Source organism: Neodiprion lecontei, chromosome 3 (genome assembly GCF_021901455.1).
Source record: "Neodiprion lecontei isolate iyNeoLeco1 chromosome 3, iyNeoLeco1.1, whole genome shotgun sequence".
NCBI lineage: Eukaryota > Metazoa > Arthropoda > Insecta > Hymenoptera > Diprionidae > Neodiprion > Neodiprion lecontei.
Window position 1 is genome coordinate 40,980,727 of NC_060262.1, and position 27,894 is coordinate 41,008,620.

General features: G+C 39.5%; 3 protein-coding genes across 8 annotated transcripts in view; 2 read left to right on the forward strand and 1 right to left on the reverse strand.

Annotated features, from left to right (window-relative positions):
• Window positions 1–18,373, forward strand: part of LOC107222135 (WW domain-binding protein 4) — a 30,035-nt gene extending 11,662 nt beyond the window's left edge. The window contains exons 1-7 of one of the 3 annotated variants that reach the window (XM_046735433.1): window positions 2,155–2,307; window positions 12,757–12,964; window positions 13,119–13,220; window positions 13,476–13,613; window positions 13,854–14,106; window positions 14,623–14,944; window positions 16,592–18,373. In XM_046735433.1, coding sequence (XP_046591389.1) covers window positions 12,956–12,964; window positions 13,119–13,220; window positions 13,476–13,613; window positions 13,854–14,106; window positions 14,623–14,944; window positions 16,592–16,805 — 1,038 coding nt within the window. In that variant the 5' untranslated portion in view covers window positions 2,155–2,307; window positions 12,757–12,955 and the 3' untranslated portion in view covers window positions 16,806–18,373. Of the gene's footprint in view, window positions 1–2,154; window positions 2,308–3,028; window positions 3,174–12,756; window positions 12,965–13,118; window positions 13,221–13,475; window positions 13,614–13,853; window positions 14,107–14,622; window positions 14,945–16,591 lie in introns of those variants that run through there. The other 2 variants (XM_015661369.2, XM_046735432.1) reach the window with 2 other exon arrangements.
• LOC107222138 (facilitated trehalose transporter Tret1) lies at window positions 17,499–23,559 on the reverse strand. 2 transcript variants are annotated; one of them, XM_046735428.1, is made up of 6 exons: window positions 23,340–23,559; window positions 22,321–22,395; window positions 21,735–22,209; window positions 20,337–20,904; window positions 19,610–19,811; window positions 17,499–19,470 (listed from the first exon to the last, which is right to left on the reverse strand). In XM_046735428.1, exons 3-6 carry the CDS (start codon window positions 21,847–21,849, stop codon window positions 18,829–18,831), a joined length of 1,527 nt encoding a protein of 508 aa, XP_046591384.1. In that variant the 5' UTR covers window positions 21,850–22,209; window positions 22,321–22,395; window positions 23,340–23,559; the 3' UTR covers window positions 17,499–18,828. The 2 variants fall into 2 exon arrangements, with proteins under 2 accessions (XP_046591384.1, XP_046591383.1); XM_046735427.1 differs by having other exon boundaries at window positions 21,735–22,253.
• On the forward strand, window positions 18,028–27,209 carry LOC107222139 (protein-L-isoaspartate(D-aspartate) O-methyltransferase). Of its 3 annotated transcripts, XM_015661374.2 has the most exons (6): window positions 18,028–18,162; window positions 23,877–23,966; window positions 24,159–24,298; window positions 25,488–25,716; window positions 25,960–26,045; window positions 26,453–27,209. In XM_015661374.2, the coding sequence occupies exons 2-6, from the start codon at window positions 23,912–23,914 to the stop codon at window positions 26,639–26,641; spliced, it is 699 nt and encodes a 232-aa protein (XP_015516860.1). In that variant the 5' UTR covers window positions 18,028–18,162; window positions 23,877–23,911; the 3' UTR covers window positions 26,642–27,209. The 3 variants fall into 3 exon arrangements, with proteins under 3 accessions (XP_015516860.1, XP_046591391.1, XP_046591392.1); XM_046735435.1 differs by lacking the exons at window positions 18,028–18,162; window positions 23,877–23,966 and adding an exon at window positions 23,974–24,092; XM_046735436.1 differs by lacking the exons at window positions 18,028–18,162; window positions 23,877–23,966 and adding an exon at window positions 23,974–24,092 and having other exon boundaries at window positions 26,433–26,572.
• The last annotated feature ends 685 nt before the right edge of the window (window positions 27,210–27,894 follow it).

Sequence of the window (27,894 nt, forward strand, 5' to 3'; positions counted from 1 at the left end):
AAATTTTTGAGTATATTTCGCGGTTTCACTGAGTGAAACTCTATAAGAAACAGCATAAAAAACCTGTGCAGTTTTTTTCGTCGCAGACCTGTGTTATCGCCCAATCTTTCCTAGTTTGACTGCAATGAAACCTTCGTGCATGTTTGGCCTTCGCGTGGATGACAAAAGTTTTCTTCTAACTAATTAAAATTGGTCAGCACTCCCCGCATCGCCGGATTGATAGTCAATCCATTAATCGTGCGTTCGCGTTTATTCCCGCCACTCGGCGCGCGGACATCCGACCTTCCGAATCTGCGAGTTGTATCAATTGGCAAAAGACACGAAAGGTCGCGCCGTTTATATGTCGGTTTTAATTAGTCCTAGGGAACGTCACGACGCCCGATTTGATACACCGACACGCAGGTACAATCCATCGCCAGCTACATAATAGATACTGCGAAAAGGCAGAAGACCAAGACTAAGGCTAGGCTAACCCAGCCTCCGAAAACACATCGCGTAGGTACGAAATTAGATCTTTCAGATAGCCGGAGTTTCTGTTTGGCACAGTTCGCCGGCTCGTTTAATTCCCCCCTCCTTCTTCTTCTCCTCGTATCTACCTTTCGCAAAATCATCGTGACAATAATAAAATAATCACTGTGTTGAATAAAAAAAAATTTTATTGTATATACCCGCGGAAGAGGAGATACGAGACTGAGAAAAACGAGAACGACAGAAAGAAAGATACGGTGAAAAATAGAATTTACGTCATTATATGATCGGAACCGGTTCGCTCATTTTCACTGCTCATGGAAGTTCATTCGGGCCTTGAAAATCGACTGTAAATTACAAATTTTCCTAAATCTTATATTTCACCTGTAAGTTATACAATTTATACACATTTCATAAGAATTATTAATTCCAATTTTTTTTTCTGCAGAGTAGATCGTATACATGTGTAAAAATGTACAGTAACATTATGAGAAATAAAAAAAGAAAAACCGCTGTCCAAGTATATAATGAAAATGCATATTCCATAGTTCTTTCGATCGAACCATCAAAATTTTTTGCATATTTGTTCACTGAATGAAAAAAATAAGAAAAAATCGAATGAAGTAACTCCGAATAAGCTTTCAAGGGGCTAAATACTGCCTATAGTTATATTCTCGAATGGATGGGTGGGGAGGGAGGGAGAGAATTGGCAGCTACATGGTTTCTTTCGTTTGCATGTGGCGTCTATTGTAGTTTGAAAGATATTTTTGACAGTCGCATCTGTTTCAACGTTAACTTACTACACCGTCACTATATACATATACACACAGGTATATTCTCTTCCTCTTTCACAAGCACGCATGTATGTATGTACATACACATAATGTCCAATGTATAAATACGGCAAAGAATGATCGTTCCGTGCAGTGTTTGTGTCTCTTATACCTCGATACCTCGAGTTTCTTTAAGTCTACGCATCGTCCGAGAAAGTTGGTTATGCATAAAGATATAAAAAAAATTTTAAAACTAGTGTTACAAACAAATAAGAAGTATAGAAAATTTTAAAAAGAAAAAAGTCGAGCGAAAAAAAAAATCGTCGCGAGATTTATGATTCCTCGTGGATAAGTAAAAGCTTTGAATTATCGAGTTCTCCTTCGGTTTTCTTTTCCTAGTTTATTATTATTATTATTAATATTATTATTATTATTATTATTCCTATTACTATTGTTGTTATTATTGTTATTTTCATTATTTTTCTCGAGTTTTTTTCATCCTCATATAAAAGTGGGATTAAAAAAGAATCTCAAGACAACAGAAAATAGAATGGTTGAAAAAATAAATGACATCGTCCTGAATTCTCCAACGTCACGAAGTATCTATAAATTATTTTTATTTCATTTTTTTTTTTTCCTCTACTCTTTGTATCAAAATGAAAGTTACTATCGCGTGGAAAAATTTAACACTTACTACACGTGTTACACAAATAATTAAACCCGAGAGGCGTGCAGAGGGATGAAAAACGTCCAGTACGTTGTTTGTTTCTATTTTATTTTATTTTTTTTTTTTTCTTATTTTTCTTACCTCTCATATTTATTTATAAATAGTTTAAAGCCCTTGAAGTTTATTGGCTCGTGTTACCGAAAGAACAAAGAGTAGTTTAAACGAAGATTTCTCTTTTATTTTCAGCAACGCGGAAAGTTAAATAATCCAGCCACAGCCACAGCGTCGCTCTGTGCTTGGCGCACTGATTTAAAACGCACCTCCGCTGTATAAAGCCGCGAACAAAACGCCGGCCAGCCGCTGATTTACAATGCAGCGTTTAGCGGTATAAAATAAGGGGTAATAAGCTGTTCCATGCAGGAATGCATTGTTTTTGTAAACTTATAAACGGTTGTAAACGTTATGCCGTGGCTCAATTGTTTTTCAAAATAATTTCAACGAGCGTGACTTATACACGGTATTATTTAACGAGAGGGAAAGTTATTGCATAAACAAACCCACCCCTGTATTTGCCACGTATTTCTTCTCCAAATTATATTCCTCCTGCCTTTTTCCATAAAATTTTAATAAACTCTAATAAACGACGTCGTAGAGAAAATGTTCAATTACCTCTTTTCAAGAAAAAAAAAAACAAAAAGAATACGAATCGAATTTGCGAATTCGATTTAGCGTAAATATTTTCTATTTCTATTCCATTCTTTGCGTATGTATAAGAATTAGGAACGGAAAAAGAAGGAAATGATAGGGAAAAAAAAAAAGAAACATGATCGTGACGAACAAAATCTAAACTATCATAGCAGTTTTGTATACGTAAACCTGCATAATGTTGAAACCGGACGCGTTGTTCTTAATTTCTTCAACAAATCGCATTCAATGTATATTATCGTGTCAAAAGTAATATAAATAAGTTCAATCAACGCGTTCCACTTTGATCAAATCGATCTTTGAAAGCTGGGTTAAAAGTGCGTGCGATAGATATCAAAAGTAAAACGAGACCAAGAAAGCGAGAAAATAAAAAAGAAGAATAATATATGAATTTAACACGAGTAAGAAACCGGGAAAAAAAAAGAATAGAAATAAAAAAACAAATGGCCGACCATGCAGCGTCTAGTCGGGGCCTGGGGTGCGTAAAATTTGGCGGGAATCCAACCGTTACGAAGGTTCAACGCGTAGCTTCGTCAGTCACCGCGGATGAACAGCCGCAGGTAAGATAAGTAGGATAGGTTATAGGTATAACTAGGATACACGTACACTATACATACGATATTAGTGTGTAACGACAGCGTGAAAAAATTTGTTAGTTGGCACGTGACATCGATCGCGCGAGAAGATCTTCGGCTTACTATAACATAACGTGGTAAATAATAAAATAAGAATGATAAATAAAATCGGGATAGAAAGATGATGAATAATTGAATGTGTTAATAAATTTGTGTACATGTATGCAAGAGAGACGTTTCGTAGTAACAAAATTGAATCTTGTATCCCTGAGAAAGGGGGAAAGAATCAATATTTTAGGAGATTTGATAGTTGAACGAGGAAATTTTTAACGTGTATTCGTACACACGCAAAGCGGAAACGATTTTCGATTATTGCAATTACGGAAATAATCGCGGAAATTGTGATAAAAGAGTTGTGTAATACCTTTGATGGTGATAAACGCTATAGATTGATTTAACAGTATTTTGTTACCGCGACAGGAAATCGTCTTTGTGTAGCAACAATACGTTTTGTCATGTTGCGGTCCGCGGTTTGCATGGCTTTGGGCCATTTTATTATGTATAAACTAAAATTAAATTCATATGCTCTACTTGATATATAAAAGCGCGTGTAGGTCGAAGCTGTGTGGTTGTATATTATACTTGTGAAATATTGTCGTCGTTGAGTTTGTGGCTTTTTCTACTTGATAAATCACCTGGATAGCCTTATATATTTTTAAAAATATTAACTTTATTGATTGCCTCTCGATTTAAGTACATTATTTTGCCGTTCCGTGTCTAATATTCGAATGATCAACTGCACTTTCGTCGCACGTCAGATACCCGTTCATTTTTATTACGTACGTCACATCACAGTGGAAATAGCCAAAAACCTCGACCCGGAATACAGCTCCGAAAAAGAAACGAGACACAAGAAAACTACTCTCAATTAATACGATCATTAATACAAATCAGGAGACGCGTCGTCATCGAACGAGAAATCTTGGAAATATACGATGGTGAAACTGCCGAGCGAACCTCTCGTTAAAAGCGGTGACAAATTTATTGCATGCCGAATTAACGGGACAAAATAAACGCTCGAGCTGAACCCAGTCGACGGACCAAATGACGTGGACTAAGTAGCAAATTATTATTATTTTTGTTATAACTGAGAAAACTCGAGAAACAAGAAAGAAAATATATCAAATAAACTAAAAGTACGAGGGAATAAAAATACCGAAAGCACTGAGGAGGTGAATATCGCACGTGATTCTTTGAACCATGATGATCATGGTACGAGTACACGTACTCGTCAAGACACCCGGAATCCTTCATCATTTCGCAGCATGGACTGCTTGTCCACGTGTCCATACATCCTTCATCGTTGATATTTGTCAAGGGCAAAAAAAAAAAAAAAACACGCCGTTTGAAACTGTTACGATAGGCGAGGAGAAGCCCGAGTTTCTTGTCCAGATGACAGGTCACAATTACGAAAGACACAGACTAATGTAAATATCCGGTTATCCGATTTTTCATTTTCAAATTGATTCCCATTTACAAGTTAGAACTTGCAGATGTTTCCCGATTATTTTCCAACGAATAAGATCCGCCGGTTCAAAAGCTCTGACGCGAGTTTTGCATTAGCAGATAGTGGTTAAATGATTCACTCCCAAGTAGCATTGCATGTGCTTCACTCATCCGAAACACAGATTACCGAGCATTCGGTACTGTAGATTTTAAGCTCTGTGTATACCTATGTAACAACGTATGTTAAATAACAACGATACCGAGCCACTTTCTGGTATCGCCAAACGTCACGCTGTAAACTGTGCCAAGCAAAAAGTACCGAACATCAATTTTTTTGCACCATCTTCAGACAGTCGATTTGTGTGATTCTTAGTCACGATTTTGAACCTGTAACTTGGGACAAAGTTCAGAAATTAGGTTTTTCTGCAGGCTTTTCTGCAGTTTCTTGACTTGGGCATATTCAGGAAGTTGGAAGAATCCGTAACCACGGTTTCAGACAACCGTCATTTCGTCTCTTGACTTCGCTCGGAGTGACATTAAGTCATGCGAAGTCAACCCGAGTCACAAGTCATTTGAAGTACACTCGTTTGAAGCGCTTTGAAATAGCGGTATATAAATTAATACCACGGCTTTTGAAGTCAGGTGTATACATATAGGCACCTATATACACCGTACCAATATTTTATCGGAGGACGATTAACCACTCTTGAGAAAATTAGCCTGCAGAGATATTGTTCGGTATTTCATTCGACCTGTTTCACTCGACTTTGAGCAATACTAATGATCCTAGAGTACATCAAAAAAACAGATTCTTTCAAAAGCCTGATTGCACAATCGGTGTTTAAAAGAACAGAGCCACACACATCGTTTTCCTCTTCTTCTAAACAACGAGACAAAGAACGGGGCATAAAACTTTTTTGAGAAAAATCGTGTCGTTATCCGCTTTATTCCAATGGTGTTCAAACCAAGCCACAGAATGAATCGAGACTAGCCGGAAACTGGATATAATTGCCTGATAAGTTCTCGAGTGGCTTGAAGATCCAGGTGGACATGAGCGAGTTTGAGGAACTGTCGGAAAGAGAAAGACGGGTTAGCTTCACCAAAGCAATTTTCAGCTTCATGGTATAGAGGAGTTTGCAGTTTCTGTCGAGTGTCGGTAGTTTCGCTGGTGGGTATAATCAGCCGATGATATATCGCAGCTTTTGTGGAGCACGCGTGTAGAAGTTGAACTACCTATAGCCAAAGAAGTATAGCCTAGTAGTACACGGTAGAACGATGAGCTTTGGGAAGTGGAGGAGGAAGCGAGACGGATAGCTAAAGGCTAAAATCGTTCTAGATCTCGTTTCGTTTGCCAGGTGGAAGAGAAGAGATGTCGGCGAGTAGGAAGCACCCTAATTATCTAAATTGAATGCGAAGTTATCTAGCGCCACGTAAACGTATCTAAATTGAACGTAAAAGCCAAAGTTGTGCTACCCGAAATAGATCATACTCACACACTGTGCCTTCATCTTGATACATTCACTCGACTATAGCAAAAAGACACTTTTTCATCATACTTACTTGCAATCATTATAATCTTGCCAAAAAGCCTCGTAGTCGGAGTCTGTCGTTGAAAATGGTCAACGGATATACCTGACATAAGACGCAGCAGTGTCAGAAATTGATGAAGTGAAATTTTGTAAGTGTAACTGGCCGAAAAGCCCGAAGAATATAAGACCTGCAAGCACCTATCAATGATTCACAATTAGCTGGACTGTAACGACGTTCCTTTAGGAACTTGAGCGACATTTTTATCGCGCGATAAAGAAAAGCGCGTTAAGAGATTGGAAAAATAAACCATCGGTAAACATTTGTTTTCTTTTCTCTTCGACTTCGCCTTGGATTTATTTGTATTGGATGCTAATGGGCTTCGTTATTCCGTCGCTGAGCTCGGCTGCCGTAAGTCTACCGTGATATGGGAAATCCCTCCGTATGTTGACCAATCCCACTCATCGTTACATGAGCTCTTAAGTAAATAAACGGCTGTTGGGATGTCGTCGGGGGATCGTCGTACTTGTCCCCCCTTTTATCTAACCTTAAAGTTGTGTACGAACAAACACTTTGCTCGTGTACCTTGAAGCCGCTGCATGCATGCAAGCACGATTGTACCTGTCCTTATACAAATTGCGCAACTCAACCTACTTAGAAGCCCCACTTATTATACAACAGACACGTGTATCTCACAACAACGGCCTGTCTTTAATGAGACTTACAAGGAAGGTATCCCAGGTCGATCTCCCCGATTTCATTTCTTTTGCGAATATGTTATAGTATGCTAAAAACTAAGCGACACGTATTTTTTTTCATCTGCCATTGAACACTTTAATGAGGTCAAAGTAAGGCATGTCAAGGGGGGATTTGGCATTTTTTTTTTTTTTTTTTTTTTTTTATTGAGAAAATTACATTTTTCATTTCTCGTTATGAGAAAACACTTCCCGTTGGATTGGTTAAAAAAAAATATTACGTTCTTGCGAGTAAAAGTGCGAAATCCCCTCTTGACATGTCTTACTTTGGAGAGTGGTTTCATCCCCTTAGAGTGTAATGGCAGATAAAAAAAAAATTGATGTCGCTTAGTTTTTAGTCTACTATAACATATTACAAAAGAAATGAAATCGGAGTGATCGAACTGAAATACCTTCCTTGTAGGAGGAATCTTTTCTCTCAGTGAAGTTCCCCAACTTTGTTCGCACAGTTTATGACATTAATTTTTTCTCGACCCTCGAAACCGTGCCCAAGAAATCGAGAGAATTCCTTCATTTCTTCAGGATTGGCAGAAAGAAAGGCTGCCAGTGTTATGGGTGCAACATTTACGTATGTACGTCAGGCTGCAAGTGACACGCGACTAATAGCTTTGTTGGCTCAAATCGTGCCACACAAATTGTCCCCATGGGTGTATAGCCGGTAACGACCCGATGCGAATGTAATAATAGAACGAACGAATTATTACACCCACTGCGCATTTCGTGGCCCATTTTAGTAATCAGTCTTTTGTAATGGAATGCGGCACATTGTGCTCCTCGACTCAAGCTGATGCTGGCAAACTCGGGCGTGTAAAATCCGGTAAGATATTGTGGCCGGTACCAGGACCGTGCCGTATGGCTACAGTCATCTCACTCTGCACATAGGGGACGATATTATTGATGAAGATATTTATAGAATGTGCAGGGTTATGACGGTTACGCGGACGTAGGGCTCACCTATCGCGGTTGCGGATCGTGAGACCATTCCGAACTCTTTCACGTGTCGTTCGACGTCACCTGGATCCTCTTCGAAAAACGATCAAAAATCTCAAGTGCTTCCAACGTGCGACAGTGGCTCGCCAAAATCTTCGTTGACTTTGCCATCGCGTTCGCGATCGGTAAGAAGAGAATTGGAATAGCGTCAACTGGTCTTTCAGCTCAATGGCTCAAACTGGAAGCCATATCCAATTGGCAGAAGCGGTCCGCGCGACGATAGTGTTTATTTACCAGTGAAGTGATATCTGTTTATACGTGATGCATGCGTCGAACTTTAATTGGACTAGGCATCATCAATCGTTTATATTTGTTCAATATCGGGTTCTGAAATATTCGTTCGTATAACGGTTTCAATCAGCCCATCGGTAATGGAAAATTCCTTCGCAACACGAAAACTCTTGACGAGCTCGAAACGAAGGTTTCAACGAACTGTCGAACCGAACCAGCTTCTCTTTCACCTTATGACCTTCTGTAATCAAATTATTTCCCCCAACAATTTTTATACGGTGATTGCGAACGCCCGCTTTGACCGGGATTAACACAAGGCGATGTTCACGCGAAGTTTGTACCGCACTGACCTGCGGTATAAACATTTTTGCTATCACCAATCATGCCTGAGTTTCTGTATACCAAAACCGAGTATACACACAGCTGTGTATACAGAGTTGGCTGGCTGGATGGACAAGAAGGGGTGGAAGAGAGAGAGAAAGAGAGAGAGAAATAGTACACGTAGGCCGGTGTTATACTGGGACACGTCGACGCTTTGAGAATACTTATACAGAAGACAGAGAGAGGTCATGTTTAATTGGCAACTAGGCGAGAATGCACTTATATTATTTAGCACTTACGTCGACTATGGAACAACGGTCGGGAATGAAATGTAGATCAAGTACGCTTTGATGAAGATATCATTTGCAGTTCGTTTAATGGAAGGGCGACAATTGAGGGAACCACAGACTCGAGATTATTTTACTCGTCAATGACGCCTCCGTTCTCTCTTTTTTTTCTTTGTGACTTTGTCGCCGTCGGGAAGTTTTTCCTTATCAAAGATACCGCGCGATGAAAACGTTGGTGTAATAATAGCTTTCAATTTGGATGACAATAATTACAATATTGAAAAACCTCCGAGGCTGATGCTGTTTCTTTTGAAATACGGACGATGGGGACTGCTCAAGACTCGACTTCCTTTCTTTTCGTTTGCACAAGGTAAAGAACGATAGTTCTCTACTATCAACGAGAAAATCGTGTATCTAATCGAGTCAGAGATCGAAATATTATATTATGAAAATAATTTAATGCCTCTGACCACTGCCTGTAACAACAATTGCAATATCAATGGGATTGTGACGATGAGTTGGTGCAATAAGCTGATTCATTAACAATATCATATTTTCCAGTATATTCATACGATCTTCGTTAACGAAATTCCTTTTAAACCTCGAATGAGACAATTTTTCCAGTGTGTATAATAAAAAAGAGATCCGAACTTGCAAATGTTCCAATTTTCTATTTCTCGGCGTCTACGATTGTCTGTATAAACCGAGAATCTTGACCTTAATAATGACGCAAACAGGATTTCGAAGAGTCAAACCTAACGGAATTGCGAATTCTCAATCCGACACCGTAGCCGTAATCCGATTTAATTTCAACCTGAAACGAATATATTCACAAAGCATGTGCGTGACTCGATGCAATAATTGAGAAGTCTTCGAAACGGTGTCTGTACGTCATATCATGTATACATACATACGTATAATTGAGTTCTAACGGGGGCACTTTCGTGGGAAACTCGATATCGTGAGTTCTTATCGACAAAAATATATATTCTATACTCAAATATAGGATAATGGAATATTTGGACCATTTTCCACCAGTTCTTATTATTACTCTTTGATTGATCTACGATGGAGACGGACAACAGGTAAGGATATTCAACGAGTTATCAAGCGGAAAGAAACCAATTGACCGAAGACTAAAAAAAAAAGAATATCAAAGGAAAAAAAAATTTCATCAAGTTTAATTCCAATAAACAGATTATCTGTTCTTATACATAAACAACGTCCATTTGAATTTGGCCTGCAGATTCATTTCTATCGCATATCAAGTACCTACGTCCTTTTCATTCGTTTTCTCCATCATTGTCCAAATAACTTGGTTGAAAATTTTTAAAACGGCTTCTTCCCTCTTGTCAAATTTGGGTTCGGACGATGGGGTCCATTGATCCATAACTGCATGCGTCGCATTTTAAGGACGAGATCAGAATAAAGTACAGAATCAAGTAATGCGAACCGGACGGATAAAGGCACAACGGGACAGCTGTGCAAAACAAAACGGTTTACGTGTATCGCGTACGTGCGGGATATTGTGCGGAATATAGACTATGCGGAAAGCTGAGCTCTCTGAACCTCGACGTGTATATCACGCGATGCAGTACGTATAACCGGATATCGGCTGGGCGGAAACCCATTGGGATACAAAACTCGTAGGGGGAGGAAGGCGGACTAACAAATTTTGTCTACGAGTTCAGATCCTCGTTGGCTTTCTGCAGTTTGTCTTGTAACTTGGAAAATTGGGTGAAATTGGGGCGGATTTATTGACTGATAGATTTCTAGAATGAGGTTCGCTGTTTTTGAGTCCATGCATCATCGTTCAGAGAAAATTGATGAGCTTGGCTCACGATTTTTAAGTTTCTTTTTTTGCCGTCAAGTTGACGAAAAACTGCAGAGAAATTCATAGGCGTGCACATTGTAACGTCGTTACATATTTATTATACAACTCGCGGTATGTTGATAGCCATACGCTAAAAACAAAGTGCGGTAATAAATTTTACAGATCGATTTACGATGAACTTTGCGAAATATTAGTAGAACGCGAAAAATGTAAGACCAGTTTGTCATCTTGCGTATTTTGTGCACTTTGACCTCGTGAAAGAACAAACAGTATGGAAATCTTAATTATTTTCGACGATGTGTGGAATCGAGAATCAATATGGTTTTCGATTCATCGTTGAATTCTCGAGAAACACCATATATTTTTTTTATTCCTTCGTTTCGAATTTCAATCAACTGTATAGAGTTCCGTAAAATTGAGCTTGCAATAGGATTATACGTGGAGAGCACTTAGAGACAGCCGATTTTTAAAAATGGGCGTCAACCAGACTGCGCCCTTGAACCCCGGATCGGTTAATTACTCCGAAATGTGAGGTGTACACTATAACGCGTTGTATTAGACTAATTACCGAAGTAGATACACCGCTGATTAATACGACATGCACAGCGCTGGGTTTTGGTCCGAAATTGAACCCATAATGCGTAATACAAGCGCTTTCGGTCATTTCTCAACATAATAATGCCCATAAAAAATTGATAATGAATTATTAGCTGAGCAATTTCAAGTGAGCAATTTTAATTATAAAAAATATTTCAAACGGACACGCGGATCGAGCCTTAACGGCACTTTGCAAACACTGCAAAGCTCAGGGAGGCGAGATTTAATTGCCAACTAGGCGAGAATGGCCGATGCACTATTTCGCACGTTCATTGTTATTGTTTAGCTCTAGGCTTGATTGTGTGTATAGGTGTACGGTAGATATTTCGCGAGGACAATAGACGGGAGTGGAATGTAGACCAAGTGTCGTTCGTTCGAACATACATTCTGATTTTATTAAAAAAAAGAAGAAACATGTTATGCAGGGCGCATCTTTGATACCCTCGACATAATTCGCAAACAAAACCATTTACCTACACGTGATCAACTGGAATATCGATTTCCGAAAAAAAAAAATGAATGAATACAAATTGATTAGCAGAATAAATGGCTGAATATAAATGCACTTTACAGCCGACTCCTCGTAAAACCGCATTTCGTTGTGACGCATTAACGTGTTATCAAATTCCTACACCATGGATGAAAATGTGTTATTAGTTATAGGTAGAATTTATTGCTGTCAAGAGCCCAGAGGCATATTGTGCAGCAGTAATGTCTGCAATAAATTGTTCTCGCATTCGCTGAAGAGTGGAGGAGATCGACAGGCATTATCGCGTTTTATGAAAACCCATCTTGTACGAAGCGACGAGGGACGGAATAATGTCGGATTTCATTGTAACCGGATGCAATTGTCGTATATAAATCTCAACTGCTGACATATTCTGTAATCTGTATATCCACTTTTTTCCTTTTTCTATTCTCTTATTTCCATCCAACTAACCCAGCTTACGTGAAAATGAAGGAAAAGATTATTATCCGCGAAAATGTTTTTTCGGACGGACACGCGTTGCCTTTTTTTTTTCCTACCCTTTCCTGATTTTCCGCTCGTAGATTCGCAAAAGTAGTTATAAGTGTAGGCTCGCCGAGGGTTTGGACAATATTGAAGAAGTTCTCTTGCTCTCGACGTTCTAGCATTCAATCGAACAATTCCAAGTTTCGTTAACTTTGATTTTCAGATTGTCGCCTGGTCGGTTTCTCATCCTTATTCGATATTCGTTTACACTCCCTCTCCCTCCCCCCTTTCTCTCTCTCTCTCTCTCTCTCACTTTTCCCCAACATTTTGAGTAAATAAGAGGAACACGTATATCCACAGCTTCATAATATTTATTCACCCGATTCACCCTCCTTGAAATTATGTTATATAAATACCATTTACATATTTACTTTCAATTTCTGCACGGTGCGCGCGCGCTTGATTCAAATGCAAATGATAACATGTTTATGAATAAATTTTGTACATAATGACTGATTTAACACGTGTAAAACTGTAACTGAATCCCACCACGCATCTTGTTCGTTAGGGCCGATTACTGGAAGTCTCAGGGTCGGAAATTCTGCGATTTTTGCAAATGCTGGATCGCCGACAACAAGCCGAGCATCGAGTTCCACGAAGGTGGCAAAAAGCACAAGGAAAATGTCGGCAAACGACTCCGGGAGATTCATAAAAACAGTGCTAAACAGGCCAAGCAGCACCGGAAGTTCGAGGATGACATTAAGAAAATGGAGACCGTGAGCAGCGAAACATTTATTCCACTCTTCTTTTCTTCCGCTCTGCATGATTACCGGTTCTAAAAACGAACATAGCACGTTCAAAAAAAAAAAAAGTTGCGCTTACACGATTCACGCGAGGATGAGAAATAAAACGCAATTTCTTTCGTTTCAGGCAGCAATGGCGGCATATCTCAAAGACGTTGAGAACAACACGACTGATCTAACAGCGGAGAGGATAATTCGTGAAAAATTAGAAAACGCAGGAAAAAACGACGTGAGTTGTAAGTTAAAGGCGGCTGAAATCGTGGTATCTAGTAGTCCTGGAAATGTCCTTGAATTTTGCTTGTCCTTAAAAAGTCCTGGAAATATCCAGGATGAAGAAATGTATATAACAATTGTCATTTTCGTGTATTCTTAGTTTTCCTTGAAATGTGCTTGAATTTGCTAGAAATTTTTTACCGGACACCATGTGAAACAGCTAGCCGATCGAAAATAAAATCTGGGTAAAAACGAATCGGCTTTTTTACAGGCCGCACCGCCGAATGTTCCAAAAGCACCTCAGCTGGCACCTCCAGAAGCCAGTCCAAGGTACAAGAACAGACAATTTCACCCTACAGTCGGAGGCGCGCAAACACGTGGAAATAAAGGGAATCGAGGAGAGCGAGAGGTCAGAAATTATTTGAACGTATAGATAACGAAATTGCCGAAAGAAGCACGCTTGGATATCCTCCGACTAATCATAAGCTGTTTAATCCATTTCCTCTCCTCTTCTTTACGTGTGATTTCGAATATTAACTTTACACTACACTACGGGACTCGAATTATTTTTTTCAAACTTCTTCGTCGATCCATTTTTATTTATCTCGCATTTTCACGATATCTGAATCAATCCTCCTAATAATCGCAGCCTCAATTCGACGTCGATCCCTGCGATCCTTCTTCGTCGTCTCAACCCAGATCTTCCAGCCACAAATCGGGCTTACCCGGAGCAAGCGGAGACGTGAAGATTCAGGGCAAGGCTAAAATCAAAGGCAAGAGGGTCAAGAAAGGGTCGGAAGACGATGCAGCCAAAGTTAGGAGTCAACTTTTCGCCCAGAAACTTTGGTACGAAGCAGTCAGTCCCGAAGGATATACCTACTACTGGCACATCCAGACAAACGGTTCGTGACTATGCCTTTCGATTTTTAAAATTTGAAAAACGATTGAGGAAATTTTATTCGATCAAAAGTTCAGAACAATTTCCGAAGAAAATCAGCTCACGGTTCCCACTGACTTTAGGTAATCTTTTCACAGCGAATTTTAAAGCCTGATCGATTAATTCGATCAAACGTCTCGAAAACCTTAAAAAATTAGAAATGAAATATCGCGAATCATCAAAAATAAGCTTTGAAATCGATTAATATTGCCTAATCTCAACATAACCTAACCTAATCTAACTACATAGTACAAAGCGTCTCCGCCGGAGGCGGTGATCGACGTGACGTCATCTACCTGAAGCGAATCGCAAGCGATGGCAAAAAAGATGCCCAAAAAAAAAACGATTCGAACGTCTTTATTCAAATGACCAGAATAAAAACCACTCAAAAAAATATTTCTCGCAATATTTTTTATCCACTGCAGACCAAGGCGCGGCGTTAATGTGTGAATGTGTAATTTGAATCGCTAAATTTCAACAGAATCTGTGTGGGAGCCACCAGCGGAAGGTTTCGCGACAATTGCCGAGCAGGAGGAGGAAGCCAAGGAATTGGCTCTGCAGGAGGAACTGTTGGCTCAAATAGCCAAGGACGAGGAGAAGAAGAAGGAGGAAACCGCCGAGGAGCGGCGAGCCAACGCCGAGAGAGAAAAATACAAAGAGATTCGGAAGCAGCGGGAGGAACAAGAACACGCCGTCGAGCCTGACGATGATGAGGATCAATCACCCAGCGTTCCCTATAGGAGAGATTACAGTGTGCCTGAACGGCCACAACCCTACGGAACGTGGAAGACCGTGCAAGTGATGTGAGAAGACCAGGATATAATTGCGTCTTCGCGTGAAAAAAAAAGAATTAACCAATTTTTTTATGTGTACAAAGCAGAGAAACACATAAGATAATTAGATCGGATATTTCCTCTATTTTATCAGAATGTAGATAATTGCGCGTGTTAAGAGCAGTTGAATTGAACTGATCTTATGATCTTATGATCTTATGATAGTGTTGTAATTTTCAATCTAGTGTATTCGATTTAATTTTTATTCGATCTAATAAAGAAAAAACGAGATTATTTTTTATTTCTCTGCTTTTCCATACATGTATTCAATTTTTTCACGCGCAACGACCTAATTATTCATTTTAGTTTTCGGCCGAGAATAGAATAAGTATAGTATCTGAAATGTCTCTGTTTTACATCATCGATGCAGAAATTACGTTCCGTAGTATTGATTTGAATCTCCCTGATTGAAAATACCGGGTATCCCGGCCTTCAAAGTGTAGAAATTTGATGAACCCCCGTAAATCCCGGCAAATTGTGTTCGTGTATTCCTCAGGGTAATCTATTGGGCTTTGGGGAGCTGGATACAGGGGTGTGTATAATATTATAGTGAAAACTGTAACGAATGCAGAACAACCGGGGAAATACGTCAGCACGTAATGAATTTCATCCGCAAAGGTACGAAGCCGTATCACGTGTCCCATGACAGTTTGATTTTTCGTATTTCCAGTCGAGCCTCGCCCGAAGTAAAGTTTACCGGTTACCTAGAAAGGGCTTTTAAATAACAGATTCTATAATAACCTACGGATGACAGGGGACGCATACAAATGTCCCCGTGTTTGAATGCTGACACAGGTTCGTTTGGCGAAATGTTTTATGTTTACCTACGCAGAGACAGGCATAAAGTCGATTCGCGTCGATTCTTTGATGCGATTCCGTGTCGTTTTGTACCGGTATACCTATATTTTTTACCCATCGGCGACAAACACGTTCCGCCAATTCAGCGAGATAAACTGGGTTACGTTGAATGGAGAATAGTTTCGTTTTAACGAACTTCGTTTTTTTTTTATTTTTTTATTTTTTTTTATTTCAAATTCTCATCGTTCGATCAATTTCGCTAACATATCGGAGTTTTTTAATTGAATGAAACGAGATGTCCAGTCTCTCTCGATATGGGAAAGTTTTTTGGTCCGTGTATTATTTGCCGCATAAAATATTATTGAATAGCTTATGTATGTAATGTAATATTGTGGATTTAGAGGTAAATTAAATTGACGGACAAAAGAGGTCGTTATTACCGCTTCGGATGTAAATGACAAAAAGCAGTTTATATTTTATTGATTCGAGCATATTACACAATGTTGTCCTCGCAGAGTCCTTTTTATGGGACATTCACGTTTCATCCCAGCTCGACCATTAATATTACGTACAAATTTATAACTGTATCAAAATCGCGATTCAGCGTTGTAGCAAAACAAAAGAGGATCGGATCTTACTCAACTGACAGAGAATTTTGGTTCCCGTTGTTTTAACGGTATTCGAATACCGAATAATGTTCAATGTCTAATTACGATTACGACTACCGGATGACGTAACAGGAACATCCAAATTGCTTTTCGCCCTCGAAATTCAATTGAGGAACCGAACCAGTAAATTAATTTATTGTTATAATTTCAGCGAGAAGAAGCCGGTCGATTTGCAGCTACCGAAACATGAATTTGTCGCAGTTTCGGTTCCCTCGTTGGAGCGAGAAGCGCCCCAGCGAATTTTCAAAGAGAAAACAATATCCAGAGTCGATGCCGGGGATAGCGATGAAGAGACCGTTCCCTCAACCTTCAAAAAACGCAAGTTTGGTAACAAAAACGTTCGGAAAAGGCTAGACGACGATTAAACACCCTAAATTTAATTTTTTTTTTTTTCTAAATAAATAACTACATTCACCTAGGAATGCTCTCGGGATTTTTCTACAGCTGTGCGCTCTTTGTCCTGACGTAATCACCTCTCCTTCGCTAATTGACAACTAGTATTAATTCAATTTGTGGAGAGTATTTTCTATTCTTTCCTGAAAGAACGGGAAATCTCGTGAAGTCGAGTTGGCGAAGAAAACTCTTTTACCGAACACTCTATAAGAAGTTCCAGTAATTCAATTATTTTTACTTTTATTTCGTCATCTGTTTTCTGGTGACGTTTCTCTTCCACTGACTCCCTGCTATTTGTCAGTACTTTTTATAAATGAATCAATACTACATTGAATAGTAAAATATTTCGATGTGTGAACATTTTAAGAAATTAGGACTATAAAAATTATGGGCAAATGACTGAAAGTGTTTAAGCAAGTTCAACTAATGCCGTTTTTCGCGGAAAAAAATAAATAAATAAGAAATACCTACAGTTCTTGATTTTGGGAATAATTTTTCTACGGTAATACACAGAAGGTTGTTTTTTATGTTCAAACCGTAAAATATTGTTTATTTTCACGGTCCGAGCGCGAATAATCAATCTGATATGAGATTTCGCAATTTTCGTTCATACTTACACGCGAAAAATACGACGATTAGACACACGGGATTGAGATATAAACGTGTTTAGCGAATTGTAAACTAAAATATATTGTATATTTTATTACAACGATGAATATCTATAAGTTAAAAATAAATACTTATAGCTAAAATTTACAACAAAAATACTCTATGCTAAGTTACATTCATATCTGTATAATGTAATAATTATGTTACATACTTATAACGTATGATACAACATTTTTCTTAAACCAACGATATGTCCAATACGATATCCGCCTTAATAGCAAAAGCTGATAACTCGGGTCGAAATTGTTATTTACAAACTGAATTAGTCGATCTCATTTGTTACGCACCGTAGATATGTGTGTTCAAAAACAACCGCGTCGTGTTCCAAAATGGCGTCGATGATCAAGACGTCACCGATTCGCCAACGGTGGCGCCTCGCTCGCTGCTGCATTGAGAATTGCTGGCCTATAAAGCCCTCGCAATTGTTTGTACCTCAATAATTCTCATTCTTCTAAACATTTACTTTTAATACGTCTTTTTTTTTTTTAAACTAAAATTCTAAAATTCATCACACGAGTCGATCGTCCGAGAGCGGAGGATTCAAATAACGCGTACATACGCTTGTAATTTCGAAGTGGAACGACCCGATTAAACGACTTCTCACCTGCTGATAACTGACATCTAGCTGCTTGGCGCGAAGCCCGTGGCAGTTTTTCAAACGTAAGTTTAAACTGGGGCTCGCCATTTAAGTTAAAATTATGCAATTTCAAAAGTTAGCTAGCCTAACATCGATGCCCGAAAATATTCCATCATTCTCATGGTCCCTGATCCTTTAATAACAATTATCAAAAATAGAATGACGCGAAAGTGAAGACAAGCGAAGAGATTCTACTCGTCAACGATCAATCAAAGCCGATATGTTAATTCTTTTGTTTCAACAAAAACAACAAATGTTGAACTAAATTTGGAATTGTTCCTACTTCACAACATTCGCTTGGTTGGCAAAGCTGATCCCGGTGTGAAATTTGAATATTCTTATATAACGTACAATTCGACGTTCGATATTATTGTAAAAATTTTCAAAAAATAACTAACAATTATCACGCTAGAGTTTTCTCTCTTCACGTACTGCGTCACACATGCAAATAGCTAATGAAAATATATGCAACGTTTTTTTTTTTTTGTTTTCTACTAAAAATCTATCGAGTTATTCTGAACTCCGATTTAACGAATCTTTTTGCGAAATTTTACTTTTTTCTTAATACTTCTTCTTCTAAAAGGCACGACTGCGCAATCGTAAAGGCATAAGACTGCCTGGACTTGATCATTCACTTACGTAAACACGCAAAAACCACAATATCGCTCTATAAACAAATCTCTTATAAGCTATACCTGAGTTGGCGGGGCGGAACTTGAGCCAGTTTTGCTCGACTCTTCGGTCGTGATGTACTTCGCACGGTCCCTGAGTTTCGAGTTTCCGTCAAGTTCTTGAAGAATGGAGTCGACAGACCGGCCCTTGGTTTCCGGGACGAAAATCCACGTGAATACGAACGTGAGCGCGGTGAACCCGCCGAAGATAAAGAAACACCCGTAAATACCGACGAGAGCGGAAATGGTCGGGAAAAATTTTAATACCAGAAAGGCCAGTATCCACAGAAACTCCATGGAGACAGAATTGGCCAGCCCGGCAATCTCCGGACTGAAGACTTCCGAGGCGACGACAAATGGCACTGGACCCATGCCCAAGGAGTAAACGATCACGTAAGCCGACAACGCAGCTACGGGAATCCAGCTGAAGGCCGTTACCTCGTAACCGTGGTTTTGGAAGTAGGAAAAGAATCCGAGTGTGAAGAGGCAGACGGACATACCGGCGCAAGAAATCAGAATCAATAGTCTTCTTCCAGCGCGTTCCATCATCGCCGTCGATATGTTCGAGCCGAATACTTGAATGGCTCCAACAATAATTGCGGCCATGTCAGGGGACAACGAACTACCCGCAGCCTTGAATATCGTCGCCGAGTAACTCATCTGAAACGATGATTAAACAATCGTTATTTACCGCTCGGTATGAATAAATCGATGAAGATGATGCTGAGAATGATGTGTATGTCGTTGGTTGGGAAGCGGAGCTTTTTGCGAGACGATGAAGCCGACCCTGGTTACTTACTATGGCAAAAATTCCGGAGAGCTGTTGCCCGCCGAGGAGGCCGAACGCGATTATAACACCCTTGATCGTTCTACGGGTTTTGAACAAGTCCTTGAAGCCGACCTTCTGCTGTGACACGATTGACTCCTTGGCCATTGAGCTCAGAAAGGCGAGCTCCTTGTCCACGACTTCTCGCTCGCCACCTCGAAGCCACAGCAAAGATCTGTCAACAAGCGTAAATCTATTCGTGTAGCACGTTTGCCATAAATTAACATTCTTTTGTCTACCAATGGCGACATGTGTCAATAGACCAATCAGAATACAAAGCACACTATAAATAGCAGACAAAAATCTTCCTGCTCAATTTATCTCCTCGGCCTCTTACACTCCATCCATTCAGCGAGACGTACGAGAACACTGATTATTATAACTACCACGCTGCTGTAATCTCCGATAAAAATATCGGTCAGGAATACTCGGAACTGAGCTTATTTTGCGATCATACGTAATTTGTTTTTCAATTAATGGAATCGGTGTGAACCAACACCATCAAGTCTTGCTCGAGAATCGGGACGTCGGTACAATGACTCGAAATAATGATCGTATTAAGACGAAACTAAAAAGCGTCTCGGGTCTTTCGATAACGGTAAAAGTAAGTCACAATGAATATCGTTGAACAATTTCCCGAGCAAAATTAATCGGTGATCTTTTGAAAACATGACGGAAAGTTTGAATCCATACGACCTACCTTCCAGCCTCCGACATCCGTTCACAGCGAACGAGATACGTCGGCGATTCGGGCATGAATATAAACGCCCCGAGATAAACCATGGGGATAACCGAAGCACAAATGGCGAAGACACGGAAGGACAGGAGAGTCCCCAGAACGTATGTGAGGAGGATACCAATGTTGATGAAGAAGACGAGCAGGCTGCCAAGCATCCCGCGGATGTCGTTGCTCGCGATTTCCCCGACGTAGAGGGGAACCACCAAAATTGCACCGGCGCCACCGATTCCGGCGAAGAAACGAGCCACGAAGAGGTAGCTCTGATCCTGGGCGAATATGGTGACGAGCCAGCAAATTCCGTAAGGCATCGCCACCAAGTATCCGGCAGTTTTCCGCCCAAATTTTTCCGCCATCATGCCAAAGAGCGGAGTGCCCAGAAGACCCCCAACGCAGAGGGAGCCTCCAAGCCACGAAGCACCCTCATCCGACATTGGTTCAACTCCAACAGGCGGATTATCACTCTGGAGTTGCGGTGTCATCGGTGATGTCCAGCCTACCATTGTTCCGTACGCGAACGCGGCCAGGTTGACTGAAAGTTTGAAACAAAGTTATATTTAGGGGAGAAAATGGTCGATTCATTCAGGATAGGGAACCAAAGGGGTGACACTGTCCTCGTCTGCCAAAAGTCATTTTGGTTCATTCTTGAGTCGTGGGAAGTGGCTTAAAGTCATGCAAAGTTACTAGAGTATCAGTGACAAGTCATTCCAAGCCTTTCATTCGATCCCGGGTTTTTTAGAAAGACTTGCAGCTTTGATTTAGTCCAATGCCTTTTCCTTTGATTAGGTAATGGGACTCCTTAAGTAATCCGTACGTAAGAAGGAAAAGTTCATTGAGACGTCAAGGATTGATGCATAAAGCTATACTAATTAATATCGCGACAACTGATGTATTTGTGTTCACAAATCGACAGTAATGACACGTTGTCCATTTATACAAACACAGAATTGAAATGAAAAATGAAAGGTATACGACGCAGAGTATTCTGATCTGGACGATTTATGTTTTAGATGAACCATTTATGAATAATTCCGACTGAGATTGTAGATTTTTTTTTATCGCGATATATTCCATAAATAATTACGAACTTCAAGTCAAATTCAAAGTCAAAGTGCACATCAATTGAATAATTTCACCCCCATCTATCTCCCGCCAATTTCAATGTGACGGATATTCCTATAAACATTTTAGACAAAACTTATACTGTAGTTGAAGGCACGGGTAACTGAAAAAACCAACTTTCAACCCCCGCAAGTTTAACTCTAAAGTTATTTTTACTTTAATCATTACGACGCACAAAATTTAGAGCTACGCATATTTATAAAAGTACCCACGAATGTTTATATTTGTTATTATACACACTTGTCACAGCAGCGATGATTTGTTGATATTTTCCCGATTCCCGAACGGGGGTGCACTTTTCTTTATCCATGTCGGATGGTTGTGTTTCAACCAAATGTTCTCGGCACGTGACCATAAGTGTTTTCAACGATAACGTGGCTGTACAAGTAGTCACAGCAATCCTTCAACAGTGTAACAGAAGCTGGAAACCCATCGTCTGACCGTGGCGAGATCAACTCAACTCAATTTATAGTAAATCCGTAGCATCGGAAACTGCAGGGAGGAGCTTGCGTCTGCTGTAGGAGCAGGAGAGCTTTATCTTGCCTGCCGCCGTTTATCTTCCTCCCTGACGCCAGTCCTCCAGTCCGAGAAGCCGACAGAGTTGCACCTTATAGAATCAATTTCGCGATGCGGCAAGAGGCTGCACTGCCGACGCCGCATCGCTGATTTCTAACATTTGCTCCGGCTACAGTCACTCAAAGTTTATCAAGGTCGTCTGAAACCCACGAATTTTCGTCAACCGACCGCCGAATGAAACGTCTGAAAAAAATGGAACCTCAGCAATTATTGCTTCTCTAAACTCGGTACATATCAGGTCTCAGCTTACTCATCATTTCTTTGAGAAAAAAATCTCTCGTCTTTTGAGGCCTTGAGATGAAACTGGATTTTCGGTCGAAACATTCTGAAAAATATGTGAAAATAAAGACTCATGCGATTCTTTCACAACTCATCGGTACACCAGACACTCTCCACGTGCGTCAACTGAACCATCAGTCCGTTCTTTCTCTCTTGATTTATGCATTAACCACGTAATTTCATATTGTCGTCGAGGATTAAAGAGATCAACTTTCGAGTAGGTGGTGGAAAAAAAATTTTCAAAGACGAGCAGACGAGACGACAATAATTCGGAAGTATCATTCCGCGCATCTCTGTTGAACAGGTACAGTTTCATTATCAGCGAATAATTGTCATAGCCTGATCGTATATATATCACACGTCTCAAGATATAACAACTCCAGACTTAAACTACACGCTATATTAATTTACAGAACTCTTTGGCAATACGAGAATTGCAACGGTTCATAAATTTTTCTCCCGCACAGTTCCAAGAGACACTTCCGACGTGAGCTTTACATAAATCCTCGGTGTGTAAGATTTTTCACCGTGAACTTGACGCCGACTTCAAATAGCCCCCCTTCCCACTCTCTCAGCTGCAATCATCTATTTTGTGCCAACAATCTAGTAATTTGTCCCCCATTTCTACCGAGAATATAACACCAGCCACGGTGCATGAACTCATCGCGTATCTAATGTCAAGTAATTAATGCGGTCTGTTTCAAACGGTACAAGAATAGTTCCACACACCTCGATTCAAGTGATTTAATCAAATCAAACAAGGTAGAATCAACAAACAAAGTTCGTTTCAAATTCACATAGTCAACTTTGAAATTGCAATCCACTGTTACATCATTCGGAATCGCAGATGATGAGTTAAAGAGAGAGAGAGAGAGAGAGAGACCGTCATATTCAAGTAAACATATCACTCTATAGAAATTTAATCGAAGCACAGAAAAATTGGGTGACTTTTTTCACGGTACTCGAAACGTCGATGTTAATTACTGTTACCTTCTCGGTGTATTTTGCATAAACCAGGCTACTCCGACACCACGTTTATCACTCGGGAAGCTCGGCCCAAGTACTTCCGTTTCTCACCATTTTCCCCCACTGACAGAGTCCTACGGGATAAGGACTGGGTCAAGCCGGTGAAGTGGGTCACGGTGGCTGTGGAATCTCGACTCACGACCTAGGTTCCTGCATATTCCAGAGCGCGCCCATATGCAACCAGATAGAGTCGCGACCGTGAATCGACTGAACCCAACAAAACCCGGGAATCCAACGTACGAAATCAATACTACAGAGACCTTTGCTGACCGTACCTTGTACAGTGAGAAAGTTGAGCTTTAGCCGCGGATCAGAGACGCTTGGAGACCTCCACGTGCCGCAGCTTTACATTCACAGTCGTCACGGATCGTTCTATAAATGTTTAAACGGACCTTTTTAAGATCGCGATGCGCTCTTCGCCGCTGTGTCATTCGCTCGGATTATCGTTTCCTATCTTGCGAGTATCGTTGAATTTATTGTATGTACTTTCTTGCTGGATAGATACGCTCCTCGAGAAAGCTGAGGAATAGAAGAGGATGGCATGGCACTGCAACGGGGTAACTAATCAAGAGATGGTCGCAAAGCTGAAAAGTGAGTTACAGTGAATTGAAGAAATGTCCGCATCGTTACGCCGCGTATATACGAATTTCCGTCTTTATTATACAATCGTCGGCCGTTTCAGACTGTACATTAGTGTGATGATAATGTATGAATTAGGTACGCGATCATTAGACCTCCGTATATGTATATATATCACGCGTAAATTGGGTAATTACGTTATAGGCGCCGGGATAATTGGATCGGATAAAGCAGAAGATGCTATGCTGGCAATTGACAGAGGGAAATATTGCCACGAGTCTGACCCTTACTTGGATAAGCCAAGAAAAATTGGCTACAACGTCACCATAAGTGCGCCCCACATGGTAAATGTTTTTTATAAATATTTTACATTCAAATTTCTTTTACAAAGCATAGAATGATTTCAAATTATTTTCGAATAATGGGGAATGGCGGAATCTTTAACAACTGATGGAAAACAGCATTCTTGCCACACGATCGGCTTCGGTGTGAAAACTGGAAGGATTTTTTATGTCAATTATTATCGATTATTTATATTTCATGACACAGAAATCTTGAAAAATAAGATAAGATCGTGACAATGGTTTCGCATAGCTGGCTGCATTTTTATTTACCTACCTTATACATTTTGCACGATCCTATCTTACAAAATCAACACCTGACTTTAGTGTTCTCTCCACTCGTTGCAACTGTCACGGTTGTTTTAACGGAGCGTTGCAAATAGCCTAGGTTGTATTTATTTTTCAATTCCGAATCAACAATGTCTCACTTTTTCCAACAACATCGATGTAATGCTCGAATATTGCATTTCACGTTCGCAATTTCGCAAATCTTGGTTACCTTGAGCTGCTCTTGGTCTCCGTAGATTTATTATACGGCTGCGACAAAAAAAAAAGAACATATTCATTTGTAAAACAAATCTGTGACATTTATATCGCAGCAGGGCAACAGATTGTCAAAGATCCGTAAACGCAAATTGCGAGTGTTAATTGATTGATGGTCGTCGTCGTCGAACATGAAATGGGGGTATCTTCGTAACCCTATTATCTCTTTACACATAGCTTCTCTTGTATCTATATTGAGAATACAATTTCTTTGTCGTTTATTGGTAATTTTCCATCTTATCGCTGTATTTAATTAGATACGCAATTATAAATTATACTTTTAGCATCAACTTAGTGCGGAATTAACGAATCTTCTCTGAGACGAAGATAATGAGTCAAGTTTGAAAAAAAAAAAGAAATACAGAAAACGAAGAATTAGCAACGGTGCAAAAATTTCCCGCGAAAAGCTCAACTTCGCACCTCTGAAACTCGATTAATTAATCAATTCATAGAAGTAACGAAATTATTATAGACGAAAGATTTTTCATCCAGCAAAAAAAAGAGAAAGGTGAACAATTAAAATTCTCTTTCACTTCCGTGTCCTATTCATACTCAACTTCTGAATCTGACGTTTTATTGGGGAAACAGAAGGGAACGTTACATTCGAATAGCCGAAATCTTCAACCGTGAAATTTGATTTCTGTCATAGCACGCTTACGCCCTGACAATGATGACGGAACAATTGTCGCGGAAAGGCGCCCACGCCCTGGACGTAGGCAGCGGAAGTGGCTACCTCACTGCTTGCATGGCTCACATGGTTGGGTCCGGAGGACTCGTCGTCGGCCTCGAGCACATCCCCGAGTTGGTTGAAGACTCGAGGAAAAACGTCGAACTGGACAGGCCCGATTTAGTGCAGGACGGGCGAATCAAGTTTGTTGGTACTATAAAAAATAAAATAAAATATAATATAAAGAAATATAAAAATTCCAACCCGCTCTACCAATTCTGTTATGAAAAGTCTCAATTTCGAGTAGCTTATATGAATAAACGACATTATCGTCTTACAATTTTTCATGTATTTTGCACTTTTATACGTAGTCAAGAGTTTTATCTTTCCGTGATGTCTTTTTATTGGAAATTTTTCTTTTTACTGCATTGTATACATCGTTTTAACGTTACAGTCGGGGATGGTAGACTAGGACATGAAGCGGACGGTCCCTACGATGCAATACACGTTGGTGCCGCGGCTGATTCTTTGCCTGAAACCGTGAGTTGACCTTGGCAAATTTTAATTTCACTATTCGACCTAGTCTGCTGGATTGGGAAGTTTCGTGATTTCAAATCCCTCTGGAAGAAAGAGCGATTTTTTTTTTCTATCCTTCAGTTTCCCAATTGTCGTCTTTCTTTTCGGCACGCTTTCATTTCGCTACAGGTGCGCAATTTGTTGATCCAAAGATCTCTTCACCACGCTGTTACTGAATCAGTTTGATCTTCTCGTGTATACCTATAATAAGCTCCACTGCAGCTGCGCGCTGCTTGAAGACGCTGTGTATTCGTATAATTATATGTATTATATATAGGCTTAAATTGGCATATCTGCTGTAGCGAAATGAATGAGTTTCAGTGTTGAGTTTTAAATAATTACGCATATCAGATATCTTTCACTCGCCGCAGTTAGTAAGCCAGTTGGCGCCCGGCGGTCGTCTTCTATGCCCCGTTGTCGCAATCCAAGGATTTCAACGGTACCAGGACTTCGTTCAAGTCGACAAAAATCCCAACGGATCTATAACGACGAAAAAATTAATGCAGGTCATGTACGTTCCATTGACCGACGCTAAGGCTCAGCTAGCTAATTTAAACTGAATTATAGAAGAAAAAAAAAATAATTAACAGCATCATTTTAGTCGAGTCCTCATAATTTCATACGATTCCTAAAATGCTCTCCAGCCAAATGCCAAATTAATTGGTCATATATTTCTTATATAAATTGCAATCCGCGTGTATCGCATTATTCACATACCTACGTTATACGCGGGATCGCGCAAAATGAAAATTCAACGATAAAGTACGAATTTTGGAAGTCGGAGTTGGCAAAGAGAGATACAGAAGAAAGAAGAGATTTAGAGACATTGTCAGAATACATACATATAGAAGGATCCGATGATTATTATTATTATTATTATTGTTGTTGTTGTTGTTGTTGTTGTTATTATTACTATTATCGCCTCTGTTTTAACTGAATTAGTTCGAACTTAACCAGCTTCTTCGCAATTTAAATTTTATAATTCAGAATGTTGAAATTTATGTTCCCAATTTTACTTGTAATTTTATGTTTTCAATTTATTCTGTTGCACACTTTGTGTTCTTTGTATTCATTGTATTCATTGCACTGATTGTATTTACACAGCTAAATAAACATTGTATTACATTACATTATTGTCATTACGATTTCGCTAATTACTAATTAAATTTTAAATTTTACTTTTTAAAATCTACCGTGTCTGGATTATATTGAAAATTGTATATGTATACACGAATAGGCTACACGTTGGTAAAGTTTGAATTTAGAAGTAGCTGAATATATCATACGTTATATACATAATTAGATAAAAAATAATTTATTACTTTTTCATTAATGCATAAAAAATAAAATATACATTTATACATACATATTTTTCCTTGAACACATGGATTCAGATTTACTTGTAAGTCAATAGTATAATATTTCAACGCTCATTTTTGCGGATAATTTATCGTTTCCCATTATAGCAGCGAGTTTGAACTTCACATTCCGTTATGCTACTTATTCGAATGGATTTTATATCCTTATTCACGCAGTTTTGGTACAGAAATGGTATTTTATTACCATGCAATTTTAAGTGCCATATGCATCACGAGCCAGATGCTGGTAATTCAAAGCATGATACATGTATCGTAATTTGGAGATGAGGATTAGCGAAATTTGCGACGAAATGTTCGTTGTCAAATGATTTTTAGCAATGTACTTGAAGTTGAAAATTTCTTTTTTGAAAATTATCTCTTCCCACAAGCAACTCGTTATTTTCAATTTCACCGCTCACCCATTTGCGGCAAAAGTAGTTTAAAAAATGACCACC